The sequence below is a fragment of the Choloepus didactylus genome, chromosome 19, assembly GCF_015220235.1.
Source record: "Choloepus didactylus isolate mChoDid1 chromosome 19, mChoDid1.pri, whole genome shotgun sequence".
In the NCBI taxonomy this organism is placed as follows: Eukaryota; Metazoa; Chordata; class Mammalia; order Pilosa; family Megalonychidae; genus Choloepus; species Choloepus didactylus.
Window position 1 is genome coordinate 66103094 of NC_051325.1, and position 12911 is coordinate 66116004.

General features: G+C 60.0%; 1 protein-coding gene across 1 annotated transcript in view; it reads left to right on the plus strand.

Annotated features, from left to right (window-relative positions):
- PRPF6 (pre-mRNA processing factor 6) overlaps window positions 1–10703 on the plus strand; it is a 73850-nt gene extending 63147 nt beyond the window's left edge. Inside the window, 9 exon segments of the mRNA XM_037811058.1 lie at window positions 1388–1509; window positions 2989–3127; window positions 3741–3860; window positions 4284–4460; window positions 5448–5581; window positions 6266–6357; window positions 7248–7362; window positions 9608–9734; window positions 10422–10703. Coding sequence (XP_037666986.1) covers window positions 1388–1509; window positions 2989–3127; window positions 3741–3860; window positions 4284–4460; window positions 5448–5581; window positions 6266–6357; window positions 7248–7362; window positions 9608–9734; window positions 10422–10574 — 1179 coding nt within the window. The 3' untranslated portion in view covers window positions 10575–10703.
- Window positions 10704–12911: the final 2208 nt, after the last annotated feature.

The window sequence follows — 12911 nt, forward strand, 5'->3', positions numbered from 1 at the left end:
GAATGCAGAGCTGAACTTCTTTGCCTTTCTTCTCTTTATTGCTTTTGACAGCCTCGGAGGCTCTCAGCGAGGGGCATCCTCCTGTGGTTAGGGGAATGTGGGAACGGGTATCCATGTGCCGTTTCAGTTCTCTTTATTCTTGTCCCTCTCACGTATACCGAAGGAGCCCAGCTGTTCTTCAGGCCCTGCGAGGTGCTGGAGTGAGGACAGACGTCCGTCTTGTCTTGGTGTGCAGTGTCTCTCTGGGCCCACACACCCTGGGCTCTGGCCTGGCCCACCCACCCAGAGTCACGGCAGGCACGGGGGTCTGGGAAATTGGGGTTCCCATCCCAGGCCTGGGCCCACCTGCCCTGAGACGGGCATGGTGTGGTGCCCTCCTCAGGAGGGGCTGGCGAGGCTCTGGAGCTCTGCACACCTCAGCCTTGACCAGAGTCACGTGCTGGGGTCCCACCTCCACTGTCCTGAGTGTCCCGTGGCTTCCTGGGTTGCTTGAGCCAGTGTGAGGCCACAGGACCCAGGAGGAAACAGGTCTGCACGGAGGTATTGGTCACCCACTCCTTTGTTCTGCTCCACACCTGTTTCCAGCTTGGGTGGGCCGTGGGCACTGGGAGGTGTCAGCTCCCCTCTCTGAGAAGGCAGCACGTGCTCCACCCTGTCTTGACCTTGGCATTCATGGCTGCAAACCTTTGCTTGTCATGCACCTTAAGATTTCCATCCCTTTGTTGGAACGGAAGCATTTTCAGTGTCTCTAGACAGGGGAGGGCAGGGGCTTCCCTTGGTGGCAGTTTTGAGTGTCTGGCATGGGGGCCCCTGTCCTAGAGAGGCTCAGGCAGAGCAGAGGTCTGGGCTTGTGCTGAGAGGACCCTTGTGTCCCAGCATTAGCCAGTGTCCACGTGCCTGGTCACCGCCAGCAGCGACTGATAGTCCTGTTTGTTTTGTGAGATGCTAACCAGAGAAGAAAATCACTCAAGTAGAGGAAAAAATTGGAGAAACTGGAATAATGTTATGTTAGTTTTTTTTTTTTATTTAGTGGATGGAGTTTTTCTTTCTCTTCTCTTCATTCTCCTGTATTTTGCAGTTTTTCAGTCTGTGTAACTTTGGTATGGAAAACATACACTAGAGCTAATTCTTACAGAAAGAGCTCAGCCCTGCGTGAATGGGCCTTCCACCCGTGGCTGGGGAGGGCGCCTTGGCTACACAGGCCCCACGTGCCACTGCTGCACTGGAGTCTGGATCCTGTCCCTCTGTTCCCCCACCCTGGGCCACATTTTCAGTTAGGATCCAGCAGTGCCTGACGGTTTCTAGCAGATGTCAGCACTTGGAGATGTGGGTCGGCACCATGGCCTGCTCCAGGCCACCGCTCTGATACTTTTCCTGTCTGGTCTAGTGTGTTGCGCATGGCGCCCTGGAGTGCGCCCGAGCCATCTACGCCTATGCCCTGCAAGTGTTCCCCAGCAAGAAGAGCGTGTGGCTACGAGCAGCGTACTTTGAGAAGAACCACGGCACCAGGTACGCCATGGCGCCCTCGGCGCCTTTGCTGCCATCAGCCCGGGCTGTGCTGTGAGCAGCCACTGACTTGGAATCTCGGTCTCCAGACCTGCATGTGCCATGGGGGGGGCCGGGCTGGGGGTGTGGGTCGTGGTGAGGGCAGAGGGTTTTATGGCCCTTGGGACTTTGCAGTTGGGTTAATCTTTATAGCTCCTCCTGTGATAGGGTTATCACTGCTTTGTGGCTGTTACTGGGGGGCCTGAGTGCTGCTGGGGCTCTGGAAGGCCGAGTGTCTGACCACCCAGGTGGCCCGAGGGGCATGGGCTGGGGCCCGGAGGCAGCACCCGAGCACCGGCTTCTCCCAGCGCAGGCAGGGGTGGCCCTGGGGTTAGGGAGGCAGGCATGGTTCTCATTTAAGCCGTGCGGGCGTTGGGTTTTGGCTAGGCTTTGTGCTTTGAGGAGGTCCTCAACAATTTTCTCTAATTGTACTCTCTAATTGAAAAAACCTTTAGGGTCTGCCTTACTGGATGTCAATGCTGATTAAATTAGGTGTTGCAATTTCTTATTTTAAAGGGGTAACTCTCCAGGACATGCTCTACGCATCCCCATGCCCTCACGTGACCCCCTCCCCCGGCCTCCTGTGCAGGTCCTCGGGCTGGGAGGGGCAAGCCAGGCTTGTTTCTCAGGGCTGCAGCTTTTCTGTGGTGAGCTTGTCTCATCTTAGTCTTCTCGGGAGTCTTTCCAAACATGTTCCTGCAGCCTCACACCCCCCGGCCGGTGGTTTGGTGTTTTCAGCATTTGCACATTTGGGGAGGGGACGCTTGGGACGGCTGCCCCTTCCTAACCTGACTGTTTGTGATGTGCAGGTTCACAAACAAAGCCGGGGGAAGGGCTCTCCATCGGGGTGTGCGCGGGCCTCCCCGGGTGGACAGCCTGGCTCGGTGCAGAGCCTTCCTCAGGCTCCTGGTGGCCTCCATGCGATTTCCAGACGCGCGCAGTGCCACGGAGGCTGCGGCCCCTGCCCACAGTGAGAGGAGAGGCCTGCAGGGCCAGGGCCCGGCCCGATGCCCAGGGCACATGTAGCCTGCTCAACAGTGACCTAAAACAGCTTTTTTCCCAACATGACAATATTTTTTGGATGCCAGAAGAATGGACTCAGGGTCCTCATCTTATCACTGGGACCCAGGGTGTGCACTGCAGTTAAGGATGAAGAAGTGTCTCCTTTCCAGAGCTGGCAGCTATGAAAAGGCCTCTTATGAGGTCCCTTTATCAGGCTGCAGCAATTAAACAATGAGTTGCTTTGTAGAGCCCTGTTCAGTGGTTGATTTCAGGACCTTTATGGAGAAAAAAGATTTCCCCGCACTCTCCCCATCGTAAAGCCTGATGAATCATTTATGGGAACGAACTTTGGAGCAGCAGCTGTGCTTGGAGTGCAGCGGGATGCCGAGCGTGCCCGTGGGCCCGGACTGCGGCCCGGCTCTGACCGCACCTCTCTCACAGGGAGTCACTGGAGGCGCTGCTGCAGAGGGCCGTGGCCCACTGCCCCAAGGCGGAGGTGCTGTGGCTCATGGGAGCCAAGTCCAAGTGGCTGGCGGGTGACGTGCCAGCGGCCCGGAGCATCCTCGCCCTGGCCTTCCAGGTGGGTGAGGTGGCCTCCGCGCCTGCGCCCCTTGAGCCCTCCCTGGGGTTCCTGGTCGGATGGGAGGTGAGCAGCGGGGGCCAGGCTGCGCCTTGGTCAGGAGCTTTTGGGCCCTAGAGCCTGGTCTGCAGGCAGCCAGGGCCGCAGCAGGGGCCTGACCCATCCACCCCCTCTTCCGCATTCTTCGTTGGGTTCCAAGAGTAGCCACAGCTGGTAGGCATTCGCCACTCAGTGTGACCACAGGAACGAGCAGTGACTTTCCCAGGGAGGATGGCAGCCGCGCAGCCCCAAGTGCAGAAGTAGGGTTTTCCTGCGAGGCTTACACATGGAGGCAGGTAGTTCTTGGGGAAGAAGGCTGGCCTTGGGGCACTGAGAGAGGCCCTAGGGACGGAGGCCCTGTGCCTGGACCAGGGTGGAGCAGAGCTGTTCCTCCTGCAGGGGAGTCTGGGTTCAGAGCTGCTTTCTCCTCTGTTAGCCTGGGAAGTGCCTGGACCACAGCAGTCCTGGGCGGAGGCGAGGCTGGCTGGCTGCCGGGCAGCTGCTTCTGATGGAGTGGGGTCCGGCCCTGGCCAGTGTGTCCTGAGCCAGCCCTGGGGTTGCTGTGTTCTCGCAGGCCAACCCCAACAGTGAGGAGATCTGGCTGGCGGCCGTGAAGCTGGAGTCAGAGAACAACGAGTACGAGCGAGCTCGCAGGCTGCTGGCCAAGGCGCGGAGCAGCGCGCCCACCGCCCGGGTGAGCTGCAGGGGGCTGGGTACCAGCGAGCGTGGGCCACCCTGGGGGTGGCCGATCTCACAGAGACCTATGTGCCCGGGTGTGGGCATGCTCCATTGGGGTCTGGAGTGGCTTCGACCTCTTGGTCTTGTGGCCTTGGGAAGGTGAGTCTGTGTTGGCAGCACTAAGGCTGCAATGCTCTACAGCCTCGTTTTGATACTTGGCTTTAAAATGTGTTCGTTTATTTATACTACACATTATTCCAAAAGAGAGAGGAGATGGCTTACAGAAACACGTAAAATATAACAGGCAAAATGACTTGTAAAGCAAGTCAGTCACACAAGGTGTGGATTCTTCAAGCTCTTAGGAAGGCTCCTTCTTGGGGCAGCCTCAGCACCCGGCAGTGTGGGGGCCATGGTGACGGTGCCGGTGTCTGCCCCACAGGTGTTCATGAAGTCTGTGAAGCTGGAGTGGGTGCTGGGGAGCACCGCTGCTGCCCAGGCACTGTGCGAGGAGGCCCTGAGGCCCTATGAGGACTTCCCCAAGCTGTGGATGATGAAGGGGCAGGTCGAGGAGCAGGAGGGGCTGATGGAGAAGGCGCGGGAAGCCTACAACCAGGGGGTGAGCCTCCCAGCCCCTGCCCTCAGGGTGGCCTGTCCTGGGTCCTGGGCACCCTCTGGCCTCACTGCCCCACCCTGCTGGGGACGGGGGCTGGTGGTCAGGGACTCAGCAAGGCCCCGGCTTGCAAAGCCTCAGCTTAGGACTGGAACTGAGGTCCCCTTCCTCCGAATCCTCTGCTCTTCCTTCTGCAGAGCTCGCTGCCCTCACTGCACTCCGGGGGTGTGTAGGCCCCAGTGCACATGAGACAAAGGCGGATCTGTACACACACAGTATACACGTGTGTACACCAAACACACAGAAGCCACACCTCATAGCGTGAAGGGCGCATCACGTCAGCCCAGGCCGCCCTGTCCTTCTCCCCTGGGGTGACATGCACCTCTGATGGGGGGACGTAAACTGTCCATGCCAAGAGCTTTAGTCCTGAGCTCTTCAGCTGCAAGCCTCGTCAGGAGAAATAACCACCTAAAAACGACTCACAGGCTGCGACAATTGCTGGTGTGTAAAAGATGAACGCCCTTGAGTGGTACACTGGCTCCAGGGAGGTGTCGGGGACCAGGGGCCACCTCTGAGCTCAGAGTCCCTTCCAAGGCACCACGTCCTCCTCGCCTCCTCTGAGGGCCAGGCCCTGGGACCTTGTCATCGGCAGCTGTCACCAGGGCGCGTGTGCGGCCATCAGGGCAGATGGGCAGCAGAGCTGACTCAGATGCCGGAAGGACACATGGACTCCATCTCCACTGCTGAATGCCCCCTGGCCCCAGAGGCCAGGGCAGGGGGAGCAGCTGTGGCTTTCTGCCTGGGCTTCCAGGAGAGGACTCCTTGCTGCTTGGCCTCTTGGCCGGGCGGTGGTTCCAGTGGGCAGGGAGAGCGTCCTGGCAGAGGCGGCTCTGACTGTGCCGCTCTGAGGCTCGATGGCATTGGGGGGGGTGGTTTCTGTTCCACCCCCCTTCCTGCCCCAAACCGTCTTTTACTTTTATTTTTTGGCTGCAGTTGAAGAAATGTCCACACTCCACACCACTGTGGCTTTTGCTGTCCCGGCTGGAGGAGAAGGTTGGACAGCTGACCAGAGCACGGGCCATCCTGGAGAAGTCTCGGCTGAAGAACCCCAAGAACCCTGGCCTGTGGTGAGTCCTGGGTGGGAAGGAGCTGGTGAGCCCTCCTCACTGACCCAGCTACTCCCTGACTTCCTGCTCCAGTTAAGGGGAGGGTGGGCAGGGCTGGCCAGGAGAGGCACAGTCCCTGCCAAGGGGCCTGGAAATTGGTTTTGATGCAGTTTTCTTCATGCTCCATTGGAGGGCACAGGGGAGTGAGGAGTTAATGATAACTGGGATGGAAGGTGGATGAAGCCATGAGCTCCGACTCCACAGGAGAGGTAACATCTGGGAAAGGCCTTGAGAGGTGAATAGGAGTTTGCCAGGTGAAGACGGCAATCTGTAGTAGGAAACAGCATGTGCAGAGACAGTGTGTGGCTCGAGTGACAGGCTGGAGGGCACGGGGAAGAAGCCAGAGGAGGCACTAGGAAGCCGCTATCGCCTGCGTTGTGGTGAGGGTTTCTCCTGGTGTGACCAATGTGCAGCCTGCGTGGTTGTGCATCCTTGCTATTGTTTGAGTGACGCCAGGATGCTGGGTCTCAGCCTTGGTGGCCGTGGTCCGGGGCGCCTGGTTGTTTTGAAGGCCGGAGCTCAGGGCATGGCAGCCCAGCTGTCACGCCCCAACAAGGCCCTCCAGAAGCTCCCAGAGCACAGCTGGGCACGGAGGGAGCTGGGCCCGGCGGGCACCTGACTCACCTTTCGGCCTCTTCTCTGCAGGCTGGAGTCTGTGCGGCTGGAGTACCGGGCAGGACTGAAGAACATCGCCAGCACGCTCATGGCCAAGGCGTTGCAGGAGTGCCCCAGCTCAGGTGAGGGGCCTGGCGGGGGCAGCAGGTGGGCTCGATGACTTGTTCCTGTGAGAAGTCTGCTGCACTTGGTCATTAACCGTTGGAACTGAGTTCTGAGTCTCAAGGAGGGAGAGGTTGATTTCATATTCTGAAATGCTACTGTTTGCTTTTCTTTTGAAAGTTAACTTTCATTACTTTATTCTAAGCCTGTAAAAGTGCCTATGCAGTAAAACAAATGCAGAGGAGCAAAAAAGGAAATAGAAAGCACTCCTAACCTCGCTACTCAGAATACACCACTCCTACTCGTGTTGCAAAAAATTGAAGCCATAGTGTGTATTTCATTTTCTTTTCTGAATTGAAAATTTTGTGGAAATTTTCTGTTATCATTAAATCTTCAACAAATGTAATTTTTTAATGGCTTTTTAGAATTTTCTTGTGTGGAGATACCAAAAACATACCACTCACCCATTTCTGGCCACTTAGTATGTCTCTAAATTTTTTGATGTGGTATTACTTCAAGACTGGCATTTTTCCACATAAATCTTCAGTAACATTTCTGATTATTTTCTTAGGGTAAAAACTTGGACATGAAATTCTGAGTCAGTGGGAACAAAATCTTGGAGATTTTTGATCGTTGCAGCCATGTGGCCTCGGGAAACGTTATCAGCCCGTCCCCATCATGACAGATTCCCGGTGGCCACACGGGGCGGGCAGGACATGGGGCTTCTGTGACCTGCCCCCAGCAAGTCCTGGGGGGCCGCACAGGCGGGAGCTGCAGGCAGGTTCCAAGGAAGTCCTGGGGTCAGTCTTCCAGCCCTCACGGGGTCAGCCATCACCCCCCATGGGTGTCAGCCCCCACAAGGCCCTCCTGGAAGAGCCCTCAGGTAACTGGTCCCGTTTTTTGACGCCAGGCATCTTGTGGGCTGAAGCAATCTTCCTTGAGGCAAGGCCCCAGAGGAAGACCAAGAGTGTGGATGCCTTGAAGAAGTGCGAGCACGACCCCCACGTGCTCCTGGCTGTGGCCAAGTGAGTGGGTTCTGTGGAGTTGGCAGTCTTGCCGAAGCGGTCCCTGGGGGCGGAATGGCCGTCTGTCCCGGCCAGTGGCTGCAGCTCTGCAACAAGCTGCTTATGCTCTGGGCCGTCCGAGTCAGTGGCTCCAGGGCTGCAGCCCAATGGGGGCGGCACCGTTTCCTTGGGGCAAGGTGTCTGGGCCCCCTCCATCCAGGGGCTACTTCTGCTGGGCAGCTCTCCTCACCTTTGCTGTCTTTTACTTCACTCCTACATGGCTCAGGTTACTAGAGGGAGAAAAGCTCTGTGATGTTGGTTCAGCCACAGTTTAACAGCAGCACTCCCATGGCCCCAGGGCTTTCCCAGGAAATGCCCTTCAATCGCGTGGGGGCAGGAGCCCACCTGCTTTCACCTTTGTGACCCTGAGGAGCAGCCTGTGGCCCAGCAGGTTGTTTGGGCAAAAGTAGGCATGCTAGAGGCCGTCAGCTGGGAGCGTGTGGTCTATAGGGCAGGGAGAGGCCCACAAGTGACCCTCACGCCATGTGGCCAGTGTGCCATGCGAGCTGCCCTGGGGGCTGGGCCGGAGGTTCTCTGAGGTGGCGATTCTGGAACAAGATCTCAAAGGGCAAGCAGCACTTGCCAGGCCGCAGAAGGTGCTGTGCCACAGCAGCAGGCAGTGTGGTAGAGGCTGTGTGCCCGGGCACAGGGGCCTGTGATGCGGGGACCAGTGTGTGGAGCTGGGCCTGCACACGGGGCCAGGCAGGGGTCAGAAGTGTACCACGGAGAGGATGGGGGTGACCGGCAAGTGGCTTTCAGGGAGAGCTCAGGCTCCTAGCTCTGGCTCCTGGGGCTGTGGCTCAGGACAGAAGCTTCCCTGGGGGGATGGTAGGGGACGGTGGGGGTCTGGCCCAGGCCCCCGTCTCATGCCCTGTGGTGGTGTGGAAGGCGGCCAGCTCCCTTTGTGCCTGTTCTGGTACCCACTTGTCCCTTCTCCCACCAGGCTCTTGTCTGGCAGCGGTGCTTGGTGTTGGGGTGGTGATGCCACTTTGGGCTGGGTGCTTTCGGGTCCTGCTCGGTGCCGCCTCTGGCTGGTTCGGAGCTCTAGGCCGTGGGTCGAGCCCCAGCGGGGCCGTGGTGGGGACCCTTGCCAAGAGGCTCCCAGAGGCTCCTGGGGCCTGGCCTGTGCTTGCAGGGTGCCTTCCATCCTGCCCTACGCCCTCTGATAGGATGGCCATAAAAGCTCGTAAAAGGCTTAGCTCAGGTAAACAAGTCCCTCCCTGCTGTTCCCAAGCTGGTGCTCCTGAAATCACAGTTTATCTAACATCCAGCAATTAAAGACACCACAGGGCTTAAAAAACAATCAGGCTATCAGAGCACGAAGTTACCCGGTTTAGGAACGGAGGTCAACCCTGAGTGGGTCGGTTGCTGCGCCCCACAACCGCCTGTAGGGCCTGTGGGGTGGAGAGTGGGAGTGACTGTTATCCCACAGGTCACCACCGGTCAGGGCACGTGCCACGCCGCCCCCGGCACTGCCCACACACTGCCTTCTGTGCTGCCCGTTCTCCGTGGCAGAGGAGGGGCTCTCCTTGGAGACCCTGAGTTTCATTTCTAACCCAGCCCAGGCCCCTGTAGCCTTCAGCCAGTGGGCGCTCCCAGGATTGGCTGTCAGGTGTCCCTGTCTGCCTGTCTGGCAGGCACTGCGGTCCATCCACCTGCCAACAAGGCCCCTGCCCAGACTAAGCTCTGCAGCCCCCATGCTGACAAGAGGCCAGGTCCTCTCCGTGTGTGCCTGGGTTCCTGCTGGGTGCTGGAGGAGTAGAATGTTCCAGAAAGTATCTTAAGGAGCAGGCCTAACATGTCGCGTAACCTGCTGATCAGAGCCTGGATTTGTCGGGTTTGCTTTGTCTCCTTGTGTTTGGCTAAGAGGCACGTGGCAGGCAGCGTAGAGGAGTTGGGAGACACTGCTCCTGAGTGTGGGGTTTTGTAGTGCTTTGTTTTAAGCAGCATCTTGGTGGGGCCTTGGAGCCCTGGTTTGGGTGGTGTGGGGTCATCAGAGCAACCAGGTCCTGTGCCTCTGCGCAGACACGTTCTCTTTGGGCCCAAAGGCTGGCAAGGGGCTGGGTGTAAAAAACTGTGGCTGAGCCCTGTAGAGGAGGGAGCCGGGCCTGAGTGAGGGGACACCCAGTCACGCCACCCCCACCTGCATGAGGCCTGGGCGCTCCCCTGGGGCCACACTGAGCTCCTGCCCCCACTCCTGGAACAGGCTCTTCTGGAGTGAGCGGAAGATCACCAAGGCCAGGGAGTGGTTCCACCGGACCGTGAGGATCGACTCGGACCTGGGGGACGCCTGGGCCTTCTTCTACAAGTTTGAGCTGCAGCACGGCACAGAGGTGAGCTGTCGGCCTGGCTGGGCTGGCCTTCAGGGGCCTCTGCTCCCTTTCCCACCAGCCCCTGGGGCAGTGGCCATCCTCCTCTCCCGTGGTGCAGGGACTTGGGCGGGGACGACCGTGAAGGCAGACGTGAGCACCACAAGGAGCCTTGTGCGCTGCTCCGCGGGAAGGCCTGACCTCCTGAAAGTTGGACCGTGCCATGTTAAAACAGTTGCTCACGTATCTGAGCAGGTTGTCTGTGGATTGGGGCTGTGGATTCGTGGAAGAAACGATGGAGTTGGGTGCCTTGGGTCTTGTCTGCTTTCCTCTTAAGCCTGACTTGGGCATGGCTTTTGGGGGCCCTTACCGGAGCCAAGTGTGCTGAGGCCACACCGTGACTCACCAGTGGACCCATCGTAAACTCCTCTGCCCTCAGAAGCACCTCTGAAATCCTCACTGGGGCACGGGTGGGGGCTCCGGGAATGGGGCAGTCGTACCTCGTGGGGCGTGCAGCCCCCCAGGTGCTGACAGACAAGGTGCAAGAGTCAGGGCTGCCCCTCCAGCCACCTCCCCTGTCCCCGGCAGCACCTAGATGGTGCCTGTCCCCCCCCACCCAGCAGGGCATGCGCTTAGGGGAGGCAGGCTCTGCAGGAGGCCCCGGTCACAGGCCTGGCTCAGACACCCGTGGTGCCCCACCTCGTCCCCCAGGAGCTGCAGGAGGAGGTGCGGAGACGCTGTGAGAACGCAGAGCCGCGGCATGGGGAGCTGTGGTGTGCCGTATCCAAGGACATTGCCAACTGGCAGAGGAAGATCGGGGAGGTCCTCGTGCTGGTGGCCGCCGGGATCAGGAACACCTTCTAGCTTGCGGCCCTGCGCGGGGTCCAGGTGCTCCTGCCCAGTGGGCGCCCAGTTGCTCTCGGGGGCGGAGGGGGCGGCAGGGCCTCCAGCACATCTGCCTGCTTTTCAATTAAACGTTTTTAATTGAGTGTGTCGGGCTGGTAACCTGCTCTTTTCCTTGGATTGTCCTTTCCGTGTGTGCTTTTGCCACCCTGTTTGCTGGAGAATCCCCTGCCATGTGGGGTTGTAGGAGGTGCAGTACATGTGGGGAGGTACCACGGGGTGCTGGGTTAGGCACTTTGTTAGTGGGAAGAGCCTCCGCAGGCAGCTGTCCCCGCCCAGGGAAGCAGGGGCGAGTGGCATGGGGATTTGGGGAGGGTAGGGTGGGGGGGTGGGGGTCCTTGGTCACTGGCTCCTCTGGGAAAAGCCCGTGCAGGGGCTGGCCTTCCTCGAGACCCCCTCCTCGGGCCTTGGATCTGTGTTTTGGGCCGTCAGCCGGCCAGTTCTCTGCAAAGGGGTGTGCAGGCCGGCATTGCCAGGCTGGAGACCCAGCCTGAGGTCGTGGGGCCCTTTCTGTCTTGCTCTCTTCCTCCCTGGGGAGACAGAAGGGGCAGGTGGGGGTGCACTGGGTACATACCCTCGGGAAGGCCCATGCCCACCCACCCTGGAGCTGCTGGGGCCAGGGCAGGGCGACGGGACTGGGGTTGCCAGTTGGGTCCCTCCCCCCGCTGAGGCCGTGTGCTGCCACACCCCCTGGGCCACTGTGACAGAGCAGGGTCCCCCTGGTGCCTACCACTTAGTCCAAGACCCACGTTCCCAGGGGCGGGAAGAGAGGGCTCCGGGCAGCTGCAGCACCCTGGGGCCAGGTTGCCGGAATCCGAGATTGGATGGGAGGGAGGGGGCAGGGCTGGGAGTCGCCAGGCCCTCCCTCCTCCTCTCCTCCCCCTCCTCCCCTCCCTGCTTGGCTCTGAGGAGCCAACTTCAAAAGCCCGGTCCGCCTGCTCCCGCGGAGCCCCCATTGGCCCGGCCGCGCTGGCGGGAGCTCAGAGCCGCGCACCCCAGCGAGGGCCGAGGATCATGTGCGCGGCCAGCTGGCGGGGGAGAGGACTCCGACCCTGAAGGGCGCATGGTGAGCAGCTCCGCACCTGGGAAGGGGGTCTGCGCATTGGGGTGCTCACCGCCCACGTGCCTGCTTGTCCCCGCTCTGCCCGTCGGGGAAATTGCCTGTTGGTTCCGTCAGCCCCACAGCCCAATCAAGGTGCGCCGGCCCAGCCTTCCTGGCAGCTGTGGGGTGGGGGTTCTGCCCAGCCAGCCCACCTATGGGGCAGGCCCCCCTCTGGGACAGGGGCTCCCCTTGTCCTCGCCAAGCTGGGCTGAGAACAAGCCTTAGGGCCCCGTGCCCAGCGGGCACCCCACGAGCTCACCCCCAGGCAGCCACCTCCCCCCGGCTGGCCTGCGGTTCTCACCGGGACCTCTGATCTGCCCGCAGACGGAATGGGCAGCCGGGGCCGAGCAGAATGTCTGGGTGTTTTCTGAGAAGGGGCCACATCTAATTGCATCTGCTCTCGTGTCCAGTGCTGCTGGCAGCAGGCTCCTCCTTGGGACACCAAGCTCTGGAGGCTGCTGGGGGTGCTGCTGGCTCAGGCTCCCCCCAGGGCCAGAAAGCTGCAGTCGAGTCCTGTCGGTTTCACCCGATTCACACAGATTAATTTCCAGCCCTAGGAGGTGGCTTTGAGTCTGACTCCCAGCCCAGACTCCAGCCTGGGGGTGGGGGGAGGGGGGTGTGGCATGCGAACCTTCGGGAACAGCTGTCCTTCCAGCGTGGGCTTCGGGGTGGGGGGGCTTCTTGGTTTCTTGCTTGGAAGACTCCAGTCCCCTCGATTCTTTGGTGGGGCATAATGAGGGTGGGACCCATTGTTTCATCCCTTCCCTTGCCTCTCCCCACCACTTTTGGGGGCTTCCCCACTCCTTCCCCTTCTGATGGGTGTGGCCTGCAGCTCTGAGTCCTCCACCTCTGTCCAAGATGGGTTGGGGGTTCAGGGGAGTCCCAAATGCCATGGCTCTCTGAGTAGGTTGTGGCAGAGCCGTGGCCTGAGTGGTGGGGACAGAAGCTGCCAGGCCACCGAACAGAGTGAGCCACCGCGGCTCTCCCCTCCCAGGTGCAGGGAGGGTGTGTGGGGGGGTTACTGGGAGCTCGTATCCAGGTCGGCGCGGGCGGCACGGGGACCCTAACCCTGCCCTGTGCAGCTCCTTGCCCACCACGCTGCCACACAAGCAGGGGCAGGCACTGCTGGGACGTCCTTGCCCCCTCCTTGGCCCTTTTTGGCCGCAGCACGTTGTTGTCTGCTTGGCCATCTGAAT